The sequence below is a fragment of the Enoplosus armatus genome, chromosome 11 (genome assembly GCF_043641665.1).
Source record: "Enoplosus armatus isolate fEnoArm2 chromosome 11, fEnoArm2.hap1, whole genome shotgun sequence".
Lineage (NCBI taxonomy): Eukaryota > Metazoa > Chordata > Actinopteri > Centrarchiformes > Enoplosidae > Enoplosus > Enoplosus armatus.
In genome coordinates, this window is record NC_092190.1 from 1,631,559 (window position 1) to 1,659,466 (window position 27,908).

At 45.1% G+C, this 27,908-nt stretch overlaps 4 protein-coding genes across 4 annotated transcripts; 3 read left to right on the plus strand and 1 right to left on the minus strand.

The window, feature by feature from the left end:
- Positions 1 to 797: 797 nt before the first annotated feature.
- LOC139292832 (trace amine-associated receptor 13c-like) lies at positions 798 to 2,552 on the plus strand. The gene is made up of 2 exons (XM_070915225.1): positions 798 to 973; positions 1,739 to 2,552. Exons 1-2 carry the CDS (start codon positions 798 to 800, stop codon positions 2,550 to 2,552), a joined length of 990 nt encoding a protein of 329 aa, XP_070771326.1.
- Positions 2,553 to 7,322: 4,770 nt separating this feature from the next.
- On the plus strand, positions 7,323 to 9,080 carry LOC139292706 (trace amine-associated receptor 13c-like). The gene is made up of 2 exons (XM_070915071.1): positions 7,323 to 7,495; positions 8,267 to 9,080. The coding sequence occupies exons 1-2, from the start codon at positions 7,323 to 7,325 to the stop codon at positions 9,078 to 9,080; spliced, it is 987 nt and encodes a 328-aa protein (XP_070771172.1).
- A 6,567-nt stretch (positions 9,081 to 15,647) lies between these two features.
- On the plus strand, positions 15,648 to 20,869 carry LOC139292308 (trace amine-associated receptor 13c-like). Its single transcript, XM_070914613.1, has 3 exons — positions 15,648 to 15,667; positions 18,787 to 19,011; positions 20,056 to 20,869. The coding sequence occupies exons 1-3, from the start codon at positions 15,648 to 15,650 to the stop codon at positions 20,867 to 20,869; spliced, it is 1,059 nt and encodes a 352-aa protein (XP_070770714.1).
- A 2,189-nt stretch (positions 20,870 to 23,058) lies between these two features.
- LOC139292587 (trace amine-associated receptor 13c-like) lies at positions 23,059 to 24,556 on the minus strand. Its single transcript, XM_070914947.1, has 3 exons — positions 24,532 to 24,556; positions 24,182 to 24,440; positions 23,059 to 23,914 (listed from the first exon to the last, which is right to left on the minus strand). Exons 2-3 carry the CDS (start codon positions 24,355 to 24,357, stop codon positions 23,059 to 23,061), a joined length of 1,032 nt encoding a protein of 343 aa, XP_070771048.1. The 5' UTR covers positions 24,358 to 24,440; positions 24,532 to 24,556.
- Between the last annotated feature and the right edge of the window lie 3,352 nt (positions 24,557 to 27,908).

Here is a 27,908-nt window from a genome sequence, read left to right on the forward strand (position 1 = left end):
CCTACACCAGTCTGTCCAGGTCAGCCAGTTCAACGTCGACCCTGATATTAAGAACTTTGTGATGTGCGACTTCTATGTAGATGATGGTCTGAAGTCCCTGAGTCCCATGAATCAGGACATGGAGATGGTCCTGCAGTGCATCTCCTCCAACAACCCTTCCTCTTAGTCAAAACAACTGCTTTGGGTTGAATATACACACAAAACACTCCGCATCTCTGCCACTGGTCTATCACATTTCCAGTGCTCCCTGGTCTACCAACCACTGCTCTTCCCTAAACAAGAGAGAGAGGCAAACGTCTCCACGCGTCCAGGCCTTGGTTCGCTCAGTCTGGGTGGCAGAGTGGGACGCTTCCTCTCGGGGTAGAGTCCAGGAAGTTTGCTACCCGGTACGTGGGCCCTTCCCAAACTCAAAGGTGATCAGTGTAGTGTAAGTGCAGTTAGTATTTACATTATAGTTATAAGTACAAGCAGGAAGGAAGATGGACAGAAAGGCAGAAAACTTAAGGGGGGATATGTACAATGATTAAGAAAAAATGTGTAGAATAACAGAAAGTGTATGAGAGAGAGAGAGAGAGAGAGAGAGAAAAAGGGTGGCAGAACAAGTGATGAAGATGATGGTGGGATGTGTAGAGCGAGGGAGGAAGGACATCAGTGTCCAACAGAGACAGTGAGAGAGAAGGGGAGGGATAGAGACGATGGTAGAAAGAGATAAAGCAGCTGTATGACAGAGAGTTCTGGGCAGAAAGCTGCCAGAGCTGCAGCTTCTCCTCCTCCTCCTCCTCCTCCTCCTCTCTCTCATGATGGAGACCCAGGACGGAGCGGAGTTCTGTTTTCCACAACTCCTCAACATCTCCTGCAAGAAGCCGACACTTCCCTGGTCTGAAGCTGTGCTCCTGAATATTCTGCTGCCGTCCATCTCTGTGCTCACTGTAGCTCTCAACCTGCTTGTCATCATCTCAGTCTCCCACTTCAGGTAAAGTTTCATGTCTCAGCAGAACCCACAGTTTAAGTTTTACAACTATGAACACTGAGATCCAAGAAGAATTGAGCTAGATAGTATAATGGTGCAGGGTGTGATCATGCTGGAAGAAATATTGAATGATTAATGTAACAGGGTGCTTTATATACATGATGTATGTGGATATGTACAGTATATGCATGTATACATGGCAGTATGCAGTATATTCAGTGTGTATAGTGGCTTAGGTTTATATATGACTGTGATGTACTGAGTTAGAAATCGAGTGGTATGTCAACTGTAAGTATAAAACATACAGTGTCAGATGGTTTCTGACACTCTGTGGCTTTTCTTAACTGTTAACTGTTCGACTGTAAAGTCTTATTGCCTAAGATGAGCCAGACCTTAACAATGGAACCACAGAAGATATTTTGACATGTCACAGTCGGAAAAACAAAGGTGTAAAACATAAAATGAATGATGGCTGAATTCCATTTAGGTGCTTCAGTTTCAGGGTCCTGGTATTGTGCATGCTGGTGATGTCTCGCTGTTATGTTTTACTGGGAATAATGACAACAGTAATGTTAGTACTGTAACACCTGTTCTTTTCCTACTATGACAGGTCAAAATATCTGCTGTGAAAAAGGTCTGTTGCTGCGGCAGATCAGCAAAGAAAACCTTTTTCCTTGATTATTTTTGAAGGCACTGAAATGAAACAACATTTTGTCATTTAGATATGAGGACTTGTTGGATTATCGACTCTTTTCTCTTTCCCTCGAGGCAGCTCCACACCCCCACCAACATCCTCCTCCTCTCTCTGGCTGTGTCAGACTTTCTTGTGGGCCTCGTGCTGATCCCGGGCGTGATCCACCTAAAAACATCCTGCTGGGTTGCTGGTGACCTCATGTGTTCTTTCTCTAGTGTAATAGCATACACCATAACCTGTGCCTCAATAGGAGACATGATGCTCATATCAGCCGACCGCTATGTGGCTATTTGTGACGCTCTGCATTACCCCACCAGAATCACTGTGAGAAGAACTGAACTCTCTGTTTGTCTGTGTTGGTTCTGGTCTTTTTTGTACGGCATTCTCCTTTCAAAGGATGACCTGAGTCAACCAGACAGTCATATTTCCTGCTACGGAGAATGTGTGGTTGTCGTTGACTACATTACAGGAGCTTTTGACCTTGTGTTAACCTTTATTGTTCCAGTTACTATCATCATTTTTCTGTACATGAGAGTATTTGTTGTGGCTGTGTCTCAGGCTCGTGCCATGCGCTCTCACATCACAGGTGCTACACTTCAGCGTTCAGTAAATCCAACAAGGAAATCTGAGCTGAAAGCAGCCAGGACTCTTGGTGTTCTTGTACTTGTGTTTCTAATATGTTTCTGCCCATATTATTGTGTCACTCTTGCTGCTGACAGTATGCTCAATACTCCATCTGGATTATTTGTGACCTTTCTGTTCTATTTTAACTCTTTTCTAAACCCTTTGATCTATGCACTGTTTTACCCCTGGTTTAGAAAAGCAATGAAAGTCATTGTCACTCTTCAGATACTGCAGCCTGGCTCCTGTGAGTCCAACATACTGTAGATTGACTGTGGACTGACTAAAACTGATATACGAACATTTTCACTGAATTCAAAATCCCCAAAACTGAAGTGAAAGCCCTCTCTTCTCTCTCTGTATACAGTTTATAAACTGTATATGAGAATTGTATGTGATTTTCTCTCTGTTGCTTTTTTCATTTTATAAGAAAGTAAAAGCAAATTAATAGTTAGATGGAAGAAAACCTCAGAGCCAATACAGAGAGAGATATCCGCCCTCCTCGGGGAGGCCGAGCTAACAGTGATAACAATATGCAGGGTAGATATCAGAGGTCCCAGTGTTCATGGTTGGTGACAGACTCGACAGTGTTCTGCCTTCATTTCAACAATACGTGGACAATATGTCTGACAAGAAGGGGAAACATCTTGGACTCATGGAAATATCACTGACGCATACGTCTCCCGCCACTCGGCTTTGCAGATCACAATGTTATCTTCCTATTTCTGCATTACAGACAGGTTCTGAAACGTCACAAGCCCCAGACCTACAGTGTCAGCCAGTGGTCGGAGCACCATTCCCTCCTTTTTTTTACTTGAGCATTGCCAGATAAACAGTCTAAATACTGCGGTCACATTACAGCATAGTCCACCACAAATGTGCGCTTTCCCCTGGAGCCCACTTTGTTGGCACCCCTGCTGTGCGGAGTGGCCTCACTAAAATAAATGTTTTTCCAATGCAGTATTGTTGTCTGTCTAAACACTGCTTAAATCAGTTTTTAAAAAAGCAGTATCGACGTAGGACAAATGAGGAAACAAGGGTAGAGAATAACATCCTCTCTACATTCAACAGCTACTGCAGATACAGAAGATCTGCTCATTAATTTGATCATGTTGTTCAGTGTGTGAATTCAGAAATCCAAAATGTGTATGTTTTATGTGTAAATTGAAAATGTGCATAAAAAGAGAAGTGAAGGGAAACTATGCTCAGTGTCAGCTTCACATGACCTGTGAAATATGTTTTCAGTAATAAGATAAGATAAGATCAGATAATCCTTTATTGATCCCTCAGTGGGGAAATTTGCTTTGTTCCAGCAGCGTACAGGAGAGTGCAATAGAGACATAAGTAGAAAATCAAGATATAATAAATAAGAACAATAAAGACTGTTATAAAAAAAAGCTACTAAAAGTAAAAAACAACTGTAGCCTGTAGCTGCTGAAGTCCTTGGGGAGCTGGGTCTGGTCTTTGGCACTGGTACCACGCGGGATGTTTTCCACAGCTGTGGTACTCTTTCCAGCCTCAGGCTCAGCTGGACTACACAGGACTGGAGGAGCCTTGAGCTGACACCGCCGGGACCCGCAGCCTTCCACGCCTTGATCCTCCTGAGTTCATTCCTCACCTGGTTTGTTGTGAGGGACAGATTGGAGCAGGGGGGCTGTATGCTGGGGGTGTAGACAATGGGGGTTGCAGCAGAGTGGACTGGGCCGCGGGGTGGGCAGATGCCTGATCAAATCTGTTGAAGAAGATGTTCAGATCATTCACCCACTCCCCCACAGGCTGGGAGCTGGGTTCCCTATTACCAGAGATGGGTCTAAGGCCCTTCCAGACTCCACTGATGTTGTTCTTCTGAAGCTTTTATCACCCTACACGTTGTTAGCTGTGTAGTAAACCCCTTAACATAGCGTTTAGATATTGTTGTCATAGAAGCAAAACCGACATGCAGCGTTTTTACTTTCACAGCACAAGCCTTCATCCCACCTCCCTAGTAGCGCTTTTCTGCCAGAGAAAAACGCTCTGTGGATAGAGGCCCTAAGCCTGGGTAAATCGATTAGATCCCATTCTGATTCCGGGCACATAAACTCTGTGCTAAGTCCATGCACACATTGCTACTTTGCTGCTGTTAGTATGTACACAGACTTTACACTGAATGGCGTAATCCCATAGCACTAATGTTGTCCACTTTCAATTGGTATTTACACTGGAAGATAACTGGCACTCCCTCACAGGCTTAACCTGGAAACAATGATGGTGGAATGGATCCGAATGGACCGAGGCAGTTGGAGGTGAACCGAAGCTGGGTTGATCACCTTTGAGTTTGAGAAAGGGCCCATGAAACAGGGAGCTAACTTCCCGGACTCTACCCCGAGAGGAAGGGTCTCACTTCGCCAGCCACAGTCAGTGAACAAAGGCCTTGGACGGGGGAAGGCGTTGGCCACTTTCTTGATTGGGAAGGAGCAGTGGTTTGTCGCTGTGGGTTCACTGGCAAAGTGACAGACCAGTGGCAGTGTGTTGTACGCATACTCAACCCATAGCAGTTGTATTGACCACAAGGACTGGTTGTTGGATGAGATGCACTGGAGGGCCGTCTCCATCTCCTGATTCATGCAGTACGTCTGGCCAATGGACTGTGGGTGGAACACTGAGGACAGCCTGATGGTGGGACCTAGGAGTCTGTGAAACTCACTCTAGAAACAAGAAGTGAATTGAGGTCCCCAGTCAGAAACTACGTTCCTGGGGAGAGCATTCAGGCGGAATACATGTTGTAACTTGAGTTTGAATAAACTGTGTCCCATTCATAGAAAACTGCGCCCTCTACGTAAATGTTTTGCATTCCGAGAAAAGCCCATTGAAAACAAGATGTTTTAAAAGAAAACAATGTGTGTTTAAAATGCTATTCTTCATCATCACATATCTCGAGGAACTGTAAAATTAAAGTTCAATGTTCTTAAAAGTGAAAGACACCACACAGGGCTTCGTCCCAGACCCACACCCTGGACATGGCAGGTGGACCTTGCTCAAGAGCATGTCGAGGAGGAGGAGGAAACCTCACCTCAATCTCATGTTACCACCAAATGCAAAAAAGTATGAGGCACAAATCTTACAGACAAATCCTGCTCTAAAATATCTCTTGAAAAAAGTATATCCAGTTGGCCACAGAAACAAAGCAGTGAAACTGTATGTGACTCTGGACGAGCAGAGCAACAGGTCACTAGTTTGTCAAGTGTTCAGAGTCCAAGTGCTCCTTTCACGTTGAAGACATTTGCTGGAGTAAAGGTACTGGCAGGAAGAAGCGTCAGTGGCTATGAAGTGGAATGTCTGGATGGCATTGTCGGCATCCCTTCACCCAGCCTCGTAGCCCCCCACCCCCAATGCGGCTCTTCAACATGCACACCTAAAGTCAGCGGCACACCTCATCCCAGACAATGACCCACAAGCCCCACTTATGCTTCTCTTGGGTTGGGACATTATCAGAGTTCATAAAGTCCGTAAACAGGTGAATGGCTCACACATCCTGCCCTATGCTCAGAAGTTAAATCTGGGGTGGACCATTGTAGGCATGTATGTCTAGGTAAAGTCCACAAACCACTGACAATCAGCACCTTTTACACAAACACCACTGAGCTAGAACATGTTCCGTGTCAAGGAGGAATCAACCTGTGATAGTGACCACTTGGGATGCAATGTGTCTAAGTGGCCCAAAGATGACAACCAGGTGGCTCCTTCGATGCAGGATGCCTCCTTCTTGAAAATGATGGATGAAGGATTATGGAAAGATTCAAGCAACAGTTGGGTAGCACCATTACCCTTTAAGTGTCCACATCAACGGCTTCCCAACAACAGGCCCCAAGCACTGAACTGTCTCATCGCAACTTTGAGAGGAAGCGTGAAATAAAAGGCCACTTCCTCAGCTTCATGGACAAGATGTTTAAAAATGCCCATGCTGAGTTAGCCCCTCTTCTCAGTGAGGAAAAAGAATGATGGTACTTGCCAACCCAAACCAAAAATCCAAGTGGTGTTAGATTCTAGTGCCAATACTGTGGTATGTATCGCTCAACAATGCGCTGTTAACTGGGCGTTACAGGCCTTACGGTGGACTATAGAACATTTGTTCTATTGTTTTTTGGTAACGGAAGATGACAGGGACTTCCTACGTTTTCTTTGGTTTCAAGACAGTGATCTCTCCAAAGACATTGTGGATTATCGCATGAGGGTCCATGTCTGGTAATAGCCCCTCACCTGCAGTGGCTATTCATGGCCTACACCAGTCTGTCCAGGTCAGCCAGTTCAACGTCGACCCTGATATTGAGAACTTTGTGATGTGCGACTTCTATGTAGATGATGGTCTGAAGTCCCTGAGTCCCATGAATCAGGACATGGAGACGGTCCTGCAGTGCATCTCCTCCAACAACCCTTCCTCTTAGTCAAAACAACTGCTTTGGGTTGAGTATACACACAACACACTCCGCATCTCTGCCACTGGTCTATCACATTTCCAGTGCTCCCTGGTCTACCAACCACTGCTCTTCCCTAAACAAGAGAGAGAGGCAAACGTCTCCATAAGTCCAGGCCTTTCTTCGCTCAGTCTGGGTGGCCGAGTGGGACGCTTCCTCTCGGGGTAGAGTCCAGGAAGTTTGCTACTCGGTACGTGGGCCCTTCCGAAACTCAAAGGTGATCAGTGTAGTGTAAGTGCAGTTAGTATTTACATTATAGTTATAAGTAGAAGCAGGAAGGAAGATGGACAGAAAGGCAGAACACTTAAGGGGGGATATGTACAATGATTAAGAAAAGATGTGTAGAATAACAGAAAGTGTAGGAGAGAGAGAGAGAGAGAGAAAAAGGGTGGCAGAACAAGTGATGAAGATGATGGTGGGATGTGTAGAGCGAGGGAGGAAGGACATCAGTGTCCAACAGAGACAGTGAGAGAGGAGGGGAGGGATGGAGACGATGGTAGAAAGAGATAAAGCAGCTGTATGATAGAGAGTTCTGGGCAGAAAGCTGCCAGAGCTGCAGCTTCTCCTCCTCCTCCTCTCTCTCATGATGGAGACCCAGGACGGAGCGGAGTTCTGTTTTCCACAACTCCTCAACATCTCCTGCAAGAAGCCGACACTTCCCTGGTCTGAAGCTGTGCTCCTGAAGATTATGCTGCCCTTTATCTGTGTGCTCACTGTAGCTCTCAACCTGCTTGTCATCATCTCAGTCTCCCACTTCAGGTAAAGTTTCATGTCTCAGCAGAACCCACAGTTTAAGTTTTACAACTATGAACACTGAGATCCAAGAAGAATTGAGCTAGATAGTATAATGGTGCAGGGTGTGATCATGCTGGTACAAATATTGAATGATTAATGTAACAGGGTGCTTTATATACATGATGTATGTGGATATGTACAGTATATGCATGTATACATGTCAGTATGCAGTATATTCAGTGTGTATAGTGGCTTAGGTTTATATATGACTGTGATGTACTGAGTGAGAAATCGAGTGGTATGTCAACTGTAAGTATAAAACATACAGTGTCAGATGGTTTCTGACACTCTGTGGCTTTTCTTAACTGTTAACTGTTCGACTGTAAAGTCTTATTGCCTAAGATGAACCAGACCTTAACAATGGAACCACAGAAGATATTTTGACATGTCACAGTCGGAAAAACAAAGGTGTAAAACATAAAATGAATGATGGCTGAATTCCATTTAGGTGCTTCAGTTTCAGGGTCCTGGTATTGTGCATGCTGGTGATGTCTCGCTGTTATGTTTTACTGGGACACTTGAATAATGACAACAGTAATGTTAGTACTGTAACACCTGTTCTTTTCCTACTATGACAGGTCAAAATGTCTGCTGTGAAAAAGGCCTGTTGCTGCGGCAGATCAGCAAAGAAAACCTTTTTCCTTGATTGTTTTTGAAGGCACTGAAATGACACAACATTTTGTCATTTAGATATGAAGACTTGTTGGGTTATCGACTCTTTTCTCTTCCCTCGAGGCAGCTCCACACCCCCACCAACATCCTCCTCCTCTCTCTGGCTGTGTCAGACTTTCTCGTGGGCCTCGTGCTGATGCCGGGCGTCATCCACCTAAAAACATCCTGCTGGGTTGCTGGTGACCTCATGTGTTCTTTCTCTAGTGTAATAGCATACACCATAACCTGTGTCTCAATAGGAGACATGATGCTCATATCAGCCGACCGCTATGTGGCTATTTGTGACCCTCTGCATTACCCCACCAGAATCACTGTGAGAAGAATTGAACTCTCTGTTTGTCTGTGTTGGTTCTGTTCTGTTTTGTACAGCATTTCCTTTTCGAAGGATTACCTGAGTCAATCCGACAGACATATTTCCTGCCTCGGAGAATGTGTGCTTGTCGTTGACTACATTACAGGAGCTTTTGACCTTGTTTTGACCTTTATTGTTCCAGTTACTATCATCATTGTTCTGTACATGAGAGTATTTGTTGTGGCTGTGTCTCAGGCTCGTGCCATGCGCTCTCACATCACAGCTGCTACACTTCAGCATTCAGTAAATCCAACAAGGAAATCTGAGCTGAAAGCAGCCAGGACTCTTGGTGTTCTTGTACTTGTGTTTCTAATATGTTTCTGCCCATATTATTGTGTCACTCTTGCTGCTGACAGTATGCTCAATCCTTCATTTGAATTCTTTGCAATGTATCTGTTCTATTTTAACTCTTGTCTAAACCCTTTGATCTATGCACTCTTTTACCCCTGGTTTAGAAAAGCCATGAAAGTCATTGTCACTCTTCAGATACTGCAGCCTGGCTCCTGTGAGGCCAACATACTGTAGAGAGACTGTGGACTGACTAAAACAAGATCTGATATACGAACATTTTCACTGAATTCAAAATCCCAAAAACTGAAGTGAAAGCCCTCTCTTCTCTCTCTGTATACAGTTTATAAACTGTATATGAGAAAACTCACGCGTTGTTCTACTCATTGTCAATTTTATGTAAAGATTATAACTCATTGCATATTTAGGGCAAAAGAATAATTATGACAAGTTATAACAAAATAATTATTTGGTTCTCATCAGTTGCATTATATGATGGTTGTATGTGTTTTTCTCTCTCAGTGTTTATGGTTGGTGACTTTTAACAGCTGCAGACTCGACAGTGTTCTGCCTACATTTCAACAATACGTGGACAATATGTCTGACAAGAAGGGGAAACATTCTGGACTCATGGAAGTATTACTGACGCATACGTCTCCCGCCACTCGGCTTTGCAGATCACAATGTTATCTTCCTATTTCTGCATTACAGACAGGTTCTGAAACATCACAAGCCCCAGACCTACAGCGTTAGCCAGTGGTCGGAGGACGCCATTACACAATTACAGGGTTCATTTGCCTGCATAGACTGGGAAATTTTTGATAGCAACTTTAGACCTTCAGGAAATATCCAAATTCCAAACCCTGGATCACCCACCATATCAATCGAAGATTAAGGGATAGAAAGCTTTTCAGCAGCAGGACTTGCTTTCTGATAATTCTGATAATTCTTTTTTATTTCAACAAAAATGAAAAAGGGGGCATCTCAGTATTTATAGTATATATTGCAGTTTTCCCAACATCACAGCGATTTCTACAAAAACACAATAAAAGTAAATAACAGTAACATTAATGACAAAAGTTATAATATATATATATATATATAGGTACAAATAAATGATAAATGATCTCACTTATATAGCGCTTTTCAACCTTCACGGTTCCCAAAGCGCTTTACAGCTAAGTCTCATTCACCCATTCACTCACACATTCACACACCAATGGCGACCGAGCTGCCATGCAAGGTGCTGGTCTCCATCGGGAGCAACTTAGGGTTCAGTGTCTTGCTCAAGGACACTTCGACATGACGGGGGCAGCCGGGGATCGAACCCCCAACCCGCTCTAACCAGCTTCACCTCCCGTGCGACAGTGCTAACCACTGCGCCACCATGCCGCCCATGATTTAAGGTACAATTTAAGGTACAAAAACAACAGTGCAAAATAATAATTGAATAAATGGATACAAAAATAATTTAAAAAATAAATGAAAAAGAATCAAATAAAATAGAAAAGGAAAAAAGATGTAAATCAAAAGCAGAGAATGAAATGACTAACTCCCACATGTCACGAACCCCACCCAACCCCCAACCAACCCTATCCCGCACACACACACACACACACACACACCTTTACGCAACTGTGGCTGGGGTGTGATCACACACCTAAGAGAAATACAGAGTCAACAGGAAAATAAATAAATATGGAGAAACTAACAAACAAACATGGATAGCTGGGCAGGTACATACTGGGATTAATCGGAGGGCAAGCGGTGCAACACATTAACATGGGTCATAAAGGGCTGCCATATATGAATTTTTTTTTCCCTTGAACCTCTCAGAGTATATTTTATTTTCTCAAGTTTGAGAAAGAACATAACATCTTTAAGCCATTGGGATGTAGAAGCACTCTTGGCAGAGTTCCATGTAATGGTACGATTCATCTGGCTATGAGAGACGTGAATGCAATTACCTGTTTGTTTTAATTGTACCACTATCTTCAAATGACATGAGGGAGTTATTAATTTTGGAAACTGGTGCTCTTTGATGTAGTATTAAAGAAAGCAGTAGTCCAAATGTGGATGACATATAAGAAAAATCTGCGAACACCCCTTCTGTATACAAGTCTTGAAAAGTCTTAATACCTTTACTGTTCCACTGGGAGAAAAATGAATCTAAAGATGAAGGGGGGGATGAATGATTATTACATATTGGAGGCAAGGTTGATGCAGTTAAGAACTTAAAATGGTGGCTAAATTGCTGCCAGATTTTAAAGTGGTAAGAACTACAGGGTTGTCTGTATAATGTTTGATTTGGATAGGTAGGGAGGCGTACAGCAGGGTGGAGAGGGAAGATGAGGTACAAGAGAGTGTTAGGGGACTCGAGCCAATAAATTCAATTCAGTTCAGTTTTATTTGTATAGCGCCAAATCACAACAAAAAGTCATCTCATGACACTTTACAAATAGAGCAGGTCTAGACCGACAGACCCAACAGTTCCCACCATGAGCAAGACCTTTGGCGACAGTGGCAAGGAAAACAACAGAGCCCAGCGAGCCTGTCTGGGATTGAGTCGTTTAGCCGACATCCAGTCGGCTAAATTTTTATGGTCAGTCCAAACAACGTTTGGTTAGGGGGGCTGCCACTTTGCGATAGTTGCGGATGAAGCGCCTGTAAAAGTTAGCAAAACCCAGAAATCTCTGAAGCTGTTTTGGTGGCCACTCTGCTACAGCTCAGATTTTATCTGGATCTGCCTTCAGCTGTCCCCTCACCACTATATATCCCAGAAAACTCACTGATTCCACATGAAACTCACATTTCTCCGCCTCGACATATGGTCTGTTTTCCAACAGCCTCTGCAGCACCTGTTGGACATGGGAAATGTGGTCAGACATTTTTTCAGAAAAAATGAGGATGTCATCCAGGCACACGAAACGGTTCAAAAAATCTCTTAAGACATCATTCACTAGGGACTGCAAGACTGCAGGAGCATTAGTGAGACCAAAAGGCATTACCAGATATTCAAAGTGGCCCAAAGGGGTGTTGAAGGCAGTTTTCCATTCATCTCCCTCCTTGATTCTGATCAGATGATATGCATTGCGGAGATCCAGCTTGGAAAACACTGTGGCCTTGTGAAGTGGTTTGAATGCAGCAGAAATCAGAGGTAAGGGGTATTTGTTCTTAACTGTGAGAACTGGGCACCTGGAAGGAGGTCAATGGAGCAGTCATCGGGCCGGTGGGCCGGTAGTGATTGGGCCAGATCCTTATGAAAAACCTCTGCCAGGTCATGTTATACATAGGGAATAGAAGATAAATCAGGGGGAATCAGGGTTGGGTGTACTGGTGGCGCCCTCTGCTGGAGGCAGCACAGATTACAGGCGGGTGGAGAGACAATAATTACTCCAGCTAATGATCTTATTTCTGGACCAATCAATGTGTGGATTATGTTTTGCCAACCAGGGGTGTCCTAGAACTATAGGAGTCTGAGGTGAAGAAATTATCTTTAGCTTAATCTGATCTTTTGGCCGTACTGGGCAGACAGCAATGTAATGTCCGAGCTGTCCGCAGTAAAGACGTTCCCCTCTTAGCATTCTCCGGGTCCGCTCCATCGGAGAGAGGCGCATGCGCACAAGTTGCATGGGCTCCTCCAGGGCTGTGGCGAGGGAAGAAGAGTTGGATGCTTCTCCGGAGGATGAATGCGGATTAGCGCACCGCACTGGAGGAAAACACAGAAGCGGCGAGCGTCCTGCCCTCTCACGGTGACGCTCCCAAAGCCGGTTATCAATCTTTATGGCCAGAGAAATAAGAGAGTCCAAGTCGGGAGGCTCATCGCGAGTGGCAATCTCATCTTTTAATTGTTCTCCGAGGCCATTCAAAAAAGCGCATCTGAGCAACGGGTCACTCTATCCCGCATCTGCAGCCAGTGTGCGGAATTCAACAGAGTATTCTGCCACGGGGGTCCTGACAGATGTTATACAGGCGTTTGTTCGCGCTTCCGGAGTGATCAGGATGGTCAAACACACTCCGAAGTCTGTTGGTAAGCTCATCATAATTCAGCGTGGAGATATCAGAACTGGTATTTACGGCTTCGGCCCAAGCTAAAGCTTTTCCTTGCAGTAACCCGATCACATAATGTACCCTTGCCTGATCCGTTGGAAACGTAACATCCTCAACCACCATCACCGACACCGGAGCCCCACAAGGTTGTGTCCTGAGCCTTTTCTGTTTACCCTTTACACCAATAACTGAATCAGCTCTTCACCTGTCGACACATACTTCAAATAGTCCAATGGCACGACTACACCTGCACTCCTTAATGACTATGACTCTGTTTTAGGCTATCAAGACTCCATCTCCCACTTCAAAATGGTGCATGAACAATTACCTGCAACTGAATGTAACAAAGACAAAACAACTGTTCATTAAGAATCCCAGCACACACAGTGCAGCCCACAACTCCACCTGCACCAATAATGAAACTGTTGAGATGACGGAGTGCCTCAAATACCTTGAACTCATCCTGGATAATAAATTGAGCTGTGAATGACACACCACTGATATCAACAACCTCTCTGCCATCCCCAAACACATAGCACTTTCTGTTGGGTTTTTCTTGCATACATTTCTAGAAGGTGCTATGGAGATGCTTTGGCCCTACTTGTCTGTCCTTCACACAGTGGCCCCTATGTACATAACCATCATTGGCACAGTATTGTCATCTGCAAGCACATACAAGTCCTCAACAAAGTGTTACTCCAGCTACTGGTGAGGTGATATAATATGGTCTGGGAAGACTAGTTTGAGAAACAAATCCATGAGTTGGAAGATCAAAAGATACCCACACGCAGAATAGCAGACAGAGACGAGGGTAGAGTAATCACAATGTCTTTACTAACTTGTTTGCAAGGTACAGACAATTCCAGGGTCAAATCCAAACCTTCGAGGAAATCAGGCAGAGGGCCAAAGGAAACAGGCAGAAGCTTAAAAACCAGTAGGCAGGTACAGGTCGGAATCCAAGAGGTCACAAATGTTCAAACAGGCGGGATTCGAAGCATGCTAAGCACAAACAACGATCTGGCAGAGAACAACAGGGAAGGTGACTGGTATAAATACTGGAGGTAATTGGGAAATGAGCTGCAGGCAAGTGTCAGGAAGAGCAGGCTGGTGGGTGATTGGTAGACAGGGGAAAAAGGGGAAATGTCCAAAGGCCTGGAGGGAAAAAACTGGCAGGTGCTGACTGGAAGATGAAAGGCTGGGGAGTGTGTGTGGGAGGAGCAGCAGGAGGGTGGGGTTCAGGAGGAGCAGGAGGCTCCAGCAGAGTCCATGACAGTACCCCCCCTCGATGGACGCCCCCAGGCATTCTACTGGGTTCATCTGGGTGTCGACGGTGGAACTCTCTGATGAGGGAGGGGTGGTAGATGTCCCTGGAAAGAACCCAAGACCTCTCCTCTGGGCCGTAGCCCTCCCAGTTTACCAAATATTGGATGCACCTCCCACGACGACGAGGCTTGAGGAGCTTTTTGATGGTGTACACCTCCTCCCCATCGATGAGCCGGGGTGGAGGAGGAGGAGGAGGAAGGTTGGCGGGTGGGGCGAGTGTGCTTGTACGTGATGGTTTGATGCAGGATACATGGAAGGTGGGATGGATTCTCCGAACGGTCTGGGGCAACTGCAAACAGACAGCAGATGGATTATTAATTCTTGACACTGGAAATGGACCAACAAACCTAGGAGTCAACTTTCTGGAGACAGTCCAGAGGGGTAGGTTCCTGGAGGACAACCAGTCATAATTTCTTTCTGTGGAAGACAGACGGTGGGAGAAGAAAGCACAGGGGTGCAACTTATTATCATTGGAAGAGCGGTGAGATAGGACAGCCCCCACTCCCACATCAGAGGCATCCACCTCAACCACAAATTGGAGCTGAGGATCAGGTGTGATGAGAATGGGGGCCGAGGTAAAAGCTCTCTTCAGCTTGGCGAAGGCCTCCTCTGCCGCAGTGGACCAGGAAAAGGGAACCTTGGGACAAGTCAGGGCAGTTAGTGGGACTGCAACAGAACTGTAGTTATGGATAAACCGCTGGTTAAAGTTAGCAAACCCAAGGAACTTCTGAAGGTCCTTTCAGATGGTTGGCTGGGGCCACTCCAGCACTGGCAATATCCATCTCCAATCTCCCAGCAGACACTACAAATCCCAAAAAAGACACCGTGTCCCGGTGGAAGTTACACTTCTCAGCCTTAACATACAGCTGGTTCTCCAATAGACGTTGCAGGACCTGTCTCACATGCTGCACTTGCTCCAGAGGGGACTTGGAAAATATCAGAATGTCGTCCAAGTAAACATAGACAAATTTATTAATCATGTCCCTTAACACATCATTCACTAGACCTTGAAAAACAGCTGGGGCATTGGTCAATCCAAATGGCATTACCAGGTGCTCGTAGTGTCCGCTGGGGGTGTTAAAGGCCGTCTTCCACTCATCCCCCTCGCGAATGCGCACCAGGTGGTACGCATTGCGGAGATCCAGTTTAGAGAAGATGGTCGCTCCCTGCAAGTTCTCAAAAGCAGAGAAGGTGAGAGGCAATGGATAACGGTTCTCAGCAGTTGAATCATTGAGACCTCGGTAGTCGATGCAGGGTCAGAGTGAACTATCCTTCTCTACAAAGAAGAAGCCTGCACCCGCAGGAGAAGAGGATGGCCGTATACGGCCTGCAGACAAAGCATTGTTAATATACTTGTTCATGGCCTCCCTCTCAGGGGTAGTCAGTGAATAGAGCCTTCCTTTAGGCGGTGACGCACCAGACAACAGATCAATGGCACAGTCATATGGGCGGTGTGGAGGAAGGGTGATGGCTCGTGATTTGCTGAACACGGCCTTAAGGTCCAGATATTCTTTAGGTACCGCCGACAGGTCCGGAAACTCCTCCAGTGGTTCCATGGTACCACCTGGTGGCAGAGCTGAAGAAAGCCACTGAGACAAACAGTAAGTGCTCCATCCCAAAATGGTTTTATTTACCCAGTCAATTTGGGGATTGTGTTTGACCAGCCTGGGGTAGCCTAGTATTATGGGAAACTGTGGAGTGTCTATGAGATGCAACTGGATCTTTTCACAGTGGTTACCAGAAACCAGGAGAGTAACAGGCTCAGTTACATATTTTACCTTGGCTAGGGGCTAGCCATTGAGAACATTGGCTTGCATGGTCTGGGGTAACCTTCGGGTGAGAATGCCCAGTTGTCTGACCAGTGCTGTGTCAACCATGCTTTCGTCTGCACCTGAGTCCAGCAATACGGCCACCTCCAACCACTGGTCCCTCCACTGTAGGGTGGCAGTTAGTAGAGAGCGTTGGAAAGGAGACTCGGAGAAGGGGAGGGCACTCACCAGTAACTCCCACCCTACTGGTGAGCGTTGTCTTTTAACGGACAGTAAGCAACATAGTGTCCTGGTTGACCACAGTAAAGGCAGGAACCTGTGATGAGGCGTTGTCGCAGCTCTGCTGGAGACAGCCTGGTTAAGTCCACCTACATGGGCTCCAGATCTGAGGAGGTCACAGCTTGCTCTGCTGTCTGCGATCTGCGGGGAGACAGCTGAGGGCGCCTGGCTAATCTCTCTTTCTCCCTTTGTGATCTGAATCTGGTGTCAATGCGAATGGCCAGGTCAATAAGTAAGTCTAGTGTGGTAGGTAATTCACAGGGAGCTAGCTCATCCTTTATGGCCTCCGAAAATCCATTCAAAAATCGTATTTGTAATGAGCCTCAGTGTTCCAGGAACAATTAGCAGCTAACGTGCAAAAATCAATGGCATAATCAGAAACTGACCTCCTCCCTTGGCGTGCTTGCAACAGAACCCGTCCTGCCTCTCTGCCACTGGCAGACCAGTCGAAGACCTTTCTCATTTCCTGGGTAAAACTATCCAGGGAGGTGCACCGCTGAATTGGCCTCCCAGACCCTCCCAGAAGTTCCCCACTCTCTCGCTCTTCCATCCAAGAGAGTGATCGGGAACGATCAGATGGAAAGGAGGAAGTTGAAAAACCAGAGAGCATTGTGACAGAAAGGAGCGACAAAGACCAGGCTCACCACTGTAGTGTCTTGGAGGAGGCAGGCGTGGCTCATTGCTGGGGAGTGGGGAGAGCAGGCGGTGGAGGTGGAGAAGGGATAGCCTAACTGGCTGGGACCGGGGTCTGAAGCTGCTGAAACTGTCAGGAGATCAAGATTGCCAGTGATTGCTTGCAGGTGCTGAGTCACCATGGCCGTGTCCTTCTGCTGAGAGTCGAGTGCAGCTCCCTGCTTGTGCACTGGTGCACAGAGCTGCTGAAATTCTGCTGGGTCCATGACTGGCCAGATCATACTGCCACAAATCAGAAGGAACCCACACGCAGAATAGCAGACAGAGACGAGGGTAGAGCAATCACAATGTCTTTACTAAATTGTTTGCAAGGTACAGACAATTCCAGGGTCAAATCCAAACCTTCGAGGAAATCAGGCAGAGGTACAAAGGAAACAGGCAGAAGCTCAAAATCCAGTAGGCAGGTACAGGTCGGAATCCAAAAGGTCACAAATGTTCAAACAGGCGGGACACCAAGCAGGCTAAGCACAAACAACGATCTGGCAGAGAACAAAGGGAAGGTGACTAGTATGAATACTGGTGGTACTTGGGAAATGAGCTGGAGTTGAGTGTCAGGAAGAGCAGGCTGGTGGGTGATTGGTAGGCAGGGGAAAAAGGGGAAATGTCCAAGAGCCTGGAGGGAAAAAACTGGCAGGTGCTGACTGGAAGTTGAAAGGCTGTGGAATGTGTGTGGGAGGAGCAGCAGGAGGGTGGGGTTCAGGAGGAGCAGGAGGCTCCAGCAGAGTCCATGACAGTGTTACTCCAGCTACTGGTGAGGTGATATAACGTATAACAGCAGCAATCATTCCATCTTTTTTTGACGTGAGGATTGCCAGATAAACAGTATAAATACTGCAGGCAGTTATATCACTTTGTTCAGAAAGCTGCCAGCTTTACAATAAAATTACAATATTCGACTATTTTACCAATCTTTTCCAATCATTGGATTTACAAGAGTTGTATGCTTTGCCCTGCCTATTTTTGCAATAAATTCATAAACTGCAATTGAAGCCCAATTTGTGGACATTGGCTTTATCCTGTCTTAAGGACTGCGGTCTTAAAGATAAAGTGTGTTTAACAACTTTCATGGTTCCTAAAGGTTACTCTAGCCAATCAAATTAACAGGCCCTTGGGACCTATTTTACAAGTTCCTAAAACATTTCCTAGCACCCATACCAAGTGCAAAGATCACTAAGAGGAGAGCTGCCATTAACAGCCGTGGCCGGTGAAAGTATCAGGTACAGGGCTACTTAGCCTGGTGCTACACCGGAGTACGCAGGGTGGACTTCGGAAGAAGGCAGTGAGTAGCGAGGCGTTTCTCCTCGCCACCAGCTTGAATAGTTTTCATTACCATAACCAGGTGATACCGGTAGGGCTGCGAACTCGGCCCCTTTAAACGGAGAGCTGGTCCAGTACCTCCTGACCAGGGGTTACGCGGGATCTAACAAAAACTTGGTGATGTACGCACCACACACTCCCCAACTCTGCCACTGGTCTATCGCATTTCCAGTGCACCCTGGTCTACCAACCACTGCTCTTTCCCAAACAAGAGAGAGAGGCCAACGTCTCCACGCGTCCAGGCCTTTGTTCGCTCAGTCTGGGTGGCCGAGTGGGACCCTTCCTCTCGGGGTGGAGTCCAGGATGTTTGCTCCCCGGTACGTGGGTCGAATAGCAGAAAGTGTATGAGAGAGAGAGAGAGAGGCAGAACAAGTGATGAAGATGATAGTGGGATGTGTAGAGCGAGGGAGGAAGGACATCAGTGTCCAACAGAGACAGTGAGAGAGGAGGGGAGGGATGGAGACGATGGTAGAAAGAGATAAAGCAGCTGTATGACAGAGAGTTCTGGGCAGAAATCTGCCAGAGCTGCAGCTTCTCCTCCTCCTCCTCCTCCTCTCTCTCATGATGGAGACCCAGGACGGAGCGGAGTTCTGTTTTCCACAACTCCTCAACATCTCCTGCAAGAAGCCGACACTTCCTTGGTCTGAAGCTGTGCTCCTGAACATTCTGCTGCCCTCCATCTGTGTGCTCACTGTAGCTCTCAACCTGCTTGTCATCATCTCAGTCTCCCACTTCAGGTAAAGTTTCATGTCTCAGCAGAACCCACAGTTTAAGTTTGACAACTATGAACACTGAGATCCAAGAAGAATTGAGTTACTTTTTAAATCTGGCAAACTACATGTCTCCTACTAACAATATTCCTTGGTTTCTTTGAACCACGCCTGTAATGTTTCAATCAGAATCAGAAGAAGGCCAAGTATGTATACACATGTTTTTTTGCTCTTTATTTACTTACACAGAATAGAAATACGGCTGAAAACCAAGGACAGCAAAGCGGAACAAAGGCAGACATTTAGGTATGATGTCTATATAAGAAAGAAGATAAAGATATATATACGTATAAACAATACAACAATGAACAACAACAGATTGTCTATATGTAAACAAGAATAGTGTAGGATTGTGTGATCATGCTGGAAGAAATATTGAATGATTAATGTAACAGGGTGATTTATATAGATGATGTATGTGGATATGTACAGTATATGCATGTATACATGTCAGTATGCAGTATATACAGTGTGTATAGTGGCTTAGGTTTATATATGACCGTGATGTACTGAGTTAGAAATCGAGTGGTACGTCAAGTGTAAGTATAAAACTTACAGTGTCAGATTGTCACTGACACTCTGTGGCTTTTGTTAACTGTTAACTGTTCTACTGTAAAGTCTTATTGCCTAAGATGAACCAGACCTTAACAATGGAACCACAGAAGATATTTTGACATGTCACAGTCGGAAACATAAAATGAATGATGGCTGAATTCCATTTAGGTGCTTCAGTTTCAGTGTCCTGGTATTGTGCATGCTGGTGATGTCTCGCTGTTATGTTTTACTGGGACACTTGAATAATGACAACAGTAATGTTAGTACTGTAACACCTGTTCTTTTCCTACTATGACAGGTCAAAATGTCTGCTGTGAAAAAGGCCTGTTGCTGCGGCAGATCAGCAAAGAAAACCTTTTTCCTTGATTGTTTTTGAAGGCGCTGAAATGAAACAACATTTTGTCATTTAGATATGAGGACTTGTTGGGTTATTGACTCTTTTCTCTTTCCCTCGAGGCAGCTCCACACCCCCACCAACATCCTCCTCCTCTCTCTGGCTGTCTCAGACTTTCTCGTGGGCCTCGTGCTGATGCCGGGCGTGATCCACCTAAAAACATCCTGCTGGTTTGCTGGTGACCTCATGTGTTCTTTGTGTAATTTTGTATCATACATCATTACCTCTGCCTCAATAGGAGACATGATGCTAATATCAGCCGACCGCTATGTGGCTATTTGTGACCCTCTGCATTACCCCACCAGAATCACTGTGAGAAGAACTGAACTCTCTGTTTGTCTGTGTTGGTTCTGTTCTGTTTTGTACAGCACTTTCTTTTTACAGAATGACCTGAGTCGATCAGACAGTCATATTTCCTGCTACGGAGAATGTGTGGTTGTCGTTGACTACATTACAGGAGTTGTTGACCTTGTTTTGACCTTTATTGTTCCAGTTACTATCATCATTGTTCTGTACATGAGAGTATTTGTTGTGGCTGTGTCTCAGGCTCGTGCCATGCGCTCTCACATCACAGCTGCTACACTTCAGCGTTCAGTAAATCCAACAAGGAAATCTGAGCTGAAAGCAGCCAGGACTCTTGGTGTTCTTGTACTTGTGTTTCTAATATGTTTTTTCCCATTTTACGGTGTCTCTCTTGCAGGGGAAAGCTTGCTCAATACTCCATCTGAATTCTTTGTGACCTTTCTCTTCTATTTTAACTCTTGTCTAAACCCTTTGATCTATGCACTGTTTTACCCCTGGTTTAGAAAAGCAGTGAAAGTCATTGTCACTCTTCAGATACTGCAGCCTGGCTCCTGTGAGGCCAACATACTGTAGAGAGACTGTGGACTGACTAAAACAAGATCTGCTATATGAACATTTTCACTGAATTCAAAATCCCAAAAAATTGAAGTGAAAGCCCTCTCTTCTCTCTCTGTATACAGTTTATAAACTGTATATGAGAAAACTCACGCGTTGTTCTACTCATTGTCAAAAATAATTATTTGGTTCTCATCAGTTGCATTATATGATGGTTGTATGTGATTTTCTCTCTGTTGCTTTTTTCATTTAATAAGAAAGTAAAAGCAAATTAATAGTTAGATGGAAGAAAACCTCAGAGCCAATACAGAGAGAGAGATCCGCCCTCCTCGGGGAGGCCGAGCTAACAGCTAACAGTGCTAACAATATGCAGGGTAGATATCAGAGGTCCCAGTGTTTATGGTTGGTGACTTTGAACAGCTGCAGACTCGACAGTGTTCTGCCTTCATTTCAACAATACGTGGACAATATGTCTGACAAGCAGGGGAAACATCCTGGACTCATGGAAATATTACTGACGCACACGTCTCCCGCAGATCACAATGTTATCTTCCTATTTCTGCATTACAGACAGGTTCTGAAACGTCACAAGCCCCAGACCTACAGCGTCAGCCAGTGGTCGGAGGACCATTCCCTCCTTTTTTTTACTTGAGCATTGCCAGATAAACACTCTAAATACTGCGGTCACATTACAGCATAGTCCACCACAAATGTGCGCTTTCCCCTGGAGCCCACTTTGTTGGCACCCCTGCTGTGTTCAGTGAGTCTAACAAAGAAATCTGAGCTGAAAGCAGCCAAGACTCTCTTGGTGTTGTTGTACTTGTGTTTCAAATATGTTTCTGCCCAGTCTACTGTGTCTCTGTTCTATTTTAACTCCTGTCCAAACCCTGTGATCTACGCCTTGTTCTACCCCTGGTTTAAAAAAGCTATTACTCAAATTGTTACGTTCAAGATTCTGCAGCCTGGTTAATGTGAGTCCAACAATACTGTAGAGAGGCTGTGGAGTGAATGCAATGAGATCTGCTTATTAATTTGATCATGTTGTTCAGTGTGTGAATTCAGAAATACATAGAAAATACATATACATATATATATATATACACACACGGTATATTTATATATATCATATAGATATATAGAGATAGAAATAGATATATACACAAACATTTCACTGTCTCAGAATCTTCTAAATCTTACAGTCTTTCTTGTTTGGTATTCCTTCTATAATTAACTTCTAACAGACTTGTTTTGGCTACAGAACTTTTGCCTGAACTTGTGAAAGAGGGTAGACTACTTCAATTCCCGGACTGAATTCTATATGACATACAGTATATAATATTTCATGTTGCTGCAAAGCCCACCATATTGTTAAGCAATCAAATATGACCGTATGCAGCTCTCTGCCGGGTGTCCCATCTAAAGCAAGAGTTTCACAAAAGACAAACATAACCTGGGGCTTGGCTGTACATAATTACTAATTAGACTATGAGCCCTATTTTACACTACAGCTGTTTTAGAGCAGAATGTTTCCTGGCACGCGCAAAATGTTTACCTTATTGGTGTGTGTGTTTTGTTGTTGTTTTAATTGTGAAAATTTGATAAAAAGGTCATATACAGTGTATATTGTACTATAGAGGATGTTGTATCACTACGTGAATTTTAATTCATTCAATATTTTGAAATTGCATCCCACCGCACGCTGTGATTGTACCATGCTGTTGTGCTGCAATGAAAAAGGTTTCTTGAGAGAAAGGATTAGTGCATAGGTGCATTATATTTGTCAATTCACAGCTTACTGGATGAGGCAGAGAAAAAGTGCGGGGTTCTTTTAATAAAATGACAGCAGCAACAGAGTACAGAATACATACAGTCATGGTATGAACACAATGAGAACAAACCCCTTCTGTCTAATCACAAGCTAACAGCCAGCGAGGGTCATAATACAGCCACAATTTACAAGCAACACACTCAAACGATAACTGAATATTGATTATAATCACAATTGCTTAAAAAAGAAAAAATTCTTCACAGCTGACGTGAAGCCCACATTGAGCAGAATTAAAAAAAGGTGTGTTTCCATCAACCTGTTTTTATGAACATTTGTTTGCACATAAAACATACATGCTTTTGTTCATATACACATTTTTAAAGAGAAGACAGCACATTTTCTTTGCTCTTGGATTAGTGAATTCACTCGCATGATCAAATTAATGAGCAGGTGTAATTTTAAAAGGGACTCCATAGCCTCTCTGCAGTATGTTGGACTCACAGGAGCCAGGCTGCAGAATCTTGAAGGTAGCAATTTGAGTAATAGCTTTTCTAAACCAGGGGTAGAACAAGGCGTAGATCACAGGGTTTAGACACGAGTTAAAATAGAAAAGATAGAGCACATAAGATGCAGATGAAGCATTGTGCACATTGTCAGGAGCAAGAATGACACAATAGTATGGACAGAAACATATTAGAAACACAAGTACAAGAACACCAAGAGTCCTGGCTGCTTTCAGCTCAGATTTAGTTGTTAGAGTCACTGAATGCTGGAGTCTGACAGCTGTGATGTGAGAGCGCATGGCACGAGCCTGAGACACAGCCACAGCAAATACTCTCATATACAGAACAATGATGATAGTAATGGGAACAAAAAAGGTCAAAACAAGGTCAACAGCTCCTGCAACATGGTCAACGACAACCACACATTCTCCGAAGCAGGAATTATGTCTGTCTGGTTGACTCAGGTCATTTTTTAAAAAGAGACTGCTGTAGAGAACAGAACAGGACCAACACAGACAAACACAGAGTTTAACTCTTGTCACAGTGATTCTGGTGGGGTAATGCAGAGGGTCACAAATAGCCACATAGCGATCAACTGATATGAGCACCATGTCTCCTACTGAGGCAGAGGTTATTATGTACGATGCATACACATACAAAGAGCACATGAGGTCACCATGAAACCAGCAGGATGTTTTGAGGAGGATTTCTACCGGCATCAGCAGGAGGCCCACGAGAAAGTCCGAGACAGCCAGAGAGAGGAGGAGGATGTTGGTGGGGGTGTGGAGCTGCCTGGAGGGAAAGAGAAAAGAGTCGATAACCCAACAAGTCCTCATATATAACTGACAAAATAAATATGTCACTGTGACATGTCAAAATATCTTCTGTGGAAAAATGTATGGTTCAGCTTCGACAATGAAAGACTTCACAGGCTTGGTTCAAAGAAACAAATGAATATCGTCAGTTGGAGACAGACATAGTTTGCCAGATTTCAAAAGCAGCAAATTCTTCTAGTTGTAAAACTTAAACTGTGGGTTCTGCTGAGACATGAAACTTTACCTGAAGTGGGAGACTGAGATGATGACAAGCAGGTTGAGAGCTGCAGTGAGGACACAGATGGAGGGCAGAAGAATGTTCAGGAGCACAGCTTCAGACCAAGGAAGTGTCGGCTTCTTGCAGGAGATGTTGAGGAGTTGTGGAAAACAGAACTCTGCTCCGTCCTGGGTCTCCATCATGAGAGAGAGGAGGAGGAGGAGAAGCTGCAGCTCTGGCAGCTTTCTGCCCAGAACTCTCTGTCATACAGCTGCTTTATCTCTTTCTACCATCGTCTCCATCCTTTCCCTCCTCTCTCACTGTCTCTGTTGGACACTGATGTCCTTCCTCTCTCCTTCTACATATCACACCATCGCCATCATCACTTCTTCTGCCGCCCTTTCTCTCTCTCTTCCCACAACTCTGATGTAATTACAAACTACACGGGAGATGTGTCAAACAAAGCAGATAATCCTGAAGGGAGTAGGCAAAAGGCGAGGTCAAAGTCCAAAACAGGTGATCAAAACCCAGGAAGACAGAAGACATAGAACACTAGGGGATCGCTGGAATGCTTGCACAAAGGACAAAGACAAACTGGCCCAGAAGGAGGGGAGAACACAGGTTAAATACACACAGAGGCTTGTTGTTGAACAACAGTAAGGACCTGTGTCCACGTAGCAGTGTTAGCATAGAGTGTTTTTTTCAATTGTTCCCAATGAGGAGAGAGCGTATGCGGCCCTATGAACCTGCCAAGAGAAAACGCGCTGCACCCGGCAGGGTTTTTCAGAGCGCTCCGAGTTGAAGGTCTTTGAACTTGTCAGAGAGGCACTGGAGAGACAGAAAAGCCCATTTGTGGGAGAAGATCGGCTGGACTCTGAATGTTGCTGGTGAGTGTTGTGCTATTATCACCCTACACGTTGTTAGCTGTGTAGTAAACCCCTTAACATAGCGTTTAGATATTGTTGTCATAGAAGCAAAATCGACATGCAGCGTTTTTACTTTCACAGCACAAGCCTTCATCCCAGCGCCCTAGTTGCCCTTTTCTGCCAGAGAAAAACGCTCTGTGGATAGAGGCCCTAAGGTTGGGTGAATCGATTAGATCCCATTCTGATTCCGGGCACATAAACTCTGTGCTAAGTCCATGCACACATTGCTACTTTGCTGCTGTTAGTATGTACACAGACGTAATGGTGTAATTCCCTAGCACTACTGGCACTCCCTCACAGGCTTAACCTGGAAACAATGATGGTGGAATGGATCCGAATGGACCGAGGCAGTTGGAGGTGAACCGAAGCTGGGTTGATCACCTTTGAGTTTGAGAAAGGGCCCATGAAACAGGGAGCCAACTTCCCGGACTCTACCCCGAGAGGAAGGGTCTCACTTCGCCAGCCACACTCAGTGAACAAAGGCCTTGGACGGGGGAAGGCGTTGGCCACTCTCTTGATTGGGAAAGAGCAGAGGTTTGTCGCTGTGGGTTCACTGGCAAAGTGACAGACCAGTGGCAGTGTGTTGTACGCATACTCAACCCATAGCAGTTGTATTGACCACAAGGACTGGTTGTTGGATGAGATGCACTGGAGGGCCGTCTCCATCTCCTGATTTAAGCAGCACGTCTGGCCAATGGACTGTGGGTGGAACAATGAGGACAGCCTGATGGTGGGACCTAGGAGTCTGTGAAACTCTCTCTAGAAACAAGAAGTGAATTGAGGTCCCCAGTCAGAAACTACGTTCCTGGGGAGAGCATTCAGGCGGAATACATGTTGTAACTTGAGTTTGAATTAAACTGTGTCCCATTCATAGAAAACTGCGCCCTCTAAGTAAATGTTTTGCATTCCGAGAAAAGCCCATTGAAAAAAAGATGTTTTAAAAGAAAACAATGTGTGTTTAAAATGCTATTCTTCATCATCACATATCTCGAGGAACTGTAAAATTAAAGTTCAATGTTCTTAAAAGTGAAAGACACCACACAGGGCTTCGTCCCAGACCCACACCCTGGACATGGCAGGTGGACCTTGCTCAAGAGCATGTCGAGGAGGAGGAGGAAACCTCACCTCAATCTCATGTTACCACCAAATGCAAAAAAGTATGAGGCACAAATCTTACAGACAAATCCTGCTCTAAAATATCTCTTGAAAAAAGTATATCCAGTTGGCCACAGAAACAAAGCAGTGAAACTGTATGTGACTCTGGACGAGCAGAGCAACAGGTCACTAGTTTGTCAAGTGTTCAGAGTCCAAGTGCTCCTTTCACGTTGAAAACATTTGCTGGAGTAAAGGTACTGGCAGGAAGAAGCGTCAGTGGCTATGAAGTGGAATCTCTGGATGGCATTGTCCGCATCCCTTCACCCAGCCTCATAGCCCCCCACCCCCAATGCGGCTCTTCAACATGCACACCTAAAGTCAGCGGCACACCTCATCCCAGACAATGACCCACAAGCCCCACTTATGCTTCTCTTGGGTTGGGACATCATCAGAGTTCATAAAGTCCGTAAACAGGTGAATGGCTCACACATCCTGCCCTATGCTCAGAAGTTAAATCTGGGGTGGACCATTGTAGGCATGTATGTCTAGGTAAAGTCCACAAACCACTGACAATCAGCACCTTTTACACAAACACCACTGAGCTAGAACATCTTCCGTGTCAAGGAGGAATCAACCTGTGATAGTGACCACTTGGGATGCAATGTGTCTAAGTGGCCCAAAGATGACAACCAGGTGGCTCCTTCGATGCAGGATGCCTCCTTCTTGAAAATGATGGATGAAGGATTATGGAAAGATTCAAGCAACAGTTGGGTAGCACCATTACCCTTTAAGTGTCCACATCAACGGCTTCCCAACAACAGGCCCCAAGCACTGAACTGTCTCATCGCAACTTTGAGAGGAAGCGTGAAATAAAAGGCCACTTCCTCAGCTTCATGGACAAGATGTTTAAAAATGCCCATGCTGAGGTAGCCCCTCTTCTCAGTGAGGAAAAAGAATGATGGTACTTGCCAACCCAAACCAAAAATCCAAGTGGTGTTAGATTCTAGTGCCAATATCGCTCAACAATGCGCTGTTAACTGGGCGTTACAGGCCATACGGTGGACTATAGAACATTTGTTCTATTGTTTTTTGGTAACGGAAGATGACAGGGACTTCCTACTTTTTCTTTGGTTTCAAGACAGTGATCTCTACAAAAGACATTGTGGATTATCGCATGAGGGTCCACGTATGGTAATAGCCCCTCACCTGCAGTGGCTATTCATGGCCTACACCAGTCTGTCCAGGTCAGCCAGTTCAACGTCGACCCTGATATTAAGAACTTTGTGATGTGCGACTTCTATGTAGATGATGGTCTGAAGTCCCTGAGTCCCATGAATCAGGACATGGAGACGGTCCTGCAGTGCATCTCCTCCAACAACCCTTCCTCTTAGTCAAAACAACTGCTTTGGGTTGAATATACACACAACACACTCCGCATCTCTGCCACTGGTCTATCACATTTCCAGTGCTCCCTGGTCTACCAACCACTGCTCTTCCCTAAACAAGAGAGAGAGGCAAACGTCTCCACGCGTCCAGGCCTTTGTTCGCTCAGTCTGGGTGGCCGAGTGGGACGCTTCCTCTCGGGGTAGAGTCCAGGAAGTTTGCTACTCGGTACGTGGGCCCTTCCGAAACTCAAAGGTGATCAGTGTAGTGTAAGTGCAGTTAGTATTTACATTATAGTTATAAGTAGAAGCAGGAAGGAAGATGGACAGAAAGGCAGAACACTTAAGGGG

What these genes read in the sequence shown, in the direction of transcription:
- LOC139292832 (XM_070915225.1), top strand. Translation starts at nt 798, where the DNA reads ATGATGGAGACCCAGGACGGAGCGGAGTTCTGTTTTCCACAACTCCTC. An exon ending in ATCTCAGTCTCCCACTTCAG is followed by an intron (nt 974 to 1,738) that starts GTAAAGTTTCAT and finishes CTTTCCCTCGAG; the next exon opens with GCAGCTCCACACCCCCACCA.
- LOC139292706 (XM_070915071.1), top strand. Translation starts at nt 7,323, where the DNA reads ATGGAGACCCAGGACGGAGCGGAGTTCTGTTTTCCACAACTCCTCAAC. An exon ending in ATCTCAGTCTCCCACTTCAG is followed by an intron (nt 7,496 to 8,266) that starts GTAAAGTTTCAT and finishes TCTTCCCTCGAG; the next exon opens with GCAGCTCCACACCCCCACCA.
- LOC139292308 (XM_070914613.1), top strand. Translation starts at nt 15,648, where the DNA reads ATGGCACAGTCATATGGGCG. An exon ending in ATGGCACAGTCATATGGGCG is followed by an intron (nt 15,668 to 18,786) that starts GTGTGGAGGAAG and finishes AGTTCTGGGCAG; the next exon opens with AAATCTGCCAGAGCTGCAGC. An exon ending in ATCTCAGTCTCCCACTTCAG is followed by an intron (nt 19,012 to 20,055) that starts GTAAAGTTTCAT and finishes CTTTCCCTCGAG; the next exon opens with GCAGCTCCACACCCCCACCA.
- LOC139292587 (XM_070914947.1), bottom strand. Translation starts at nt 24,357, where the DNA reads ATGATGGAGACCCAGGACGGAGCAGAGTTCTGTTTTCCACAACTCCTC. An exon ending in ATCTCAGTCTCCCACTTCAG is followed by an intron (nt 23,915 to 24,181) that starts GTAAAGTTTCAT and finishes CTTTCCCTCCAG; the next exon opens with GCAGCTCCACACCCCCACCA.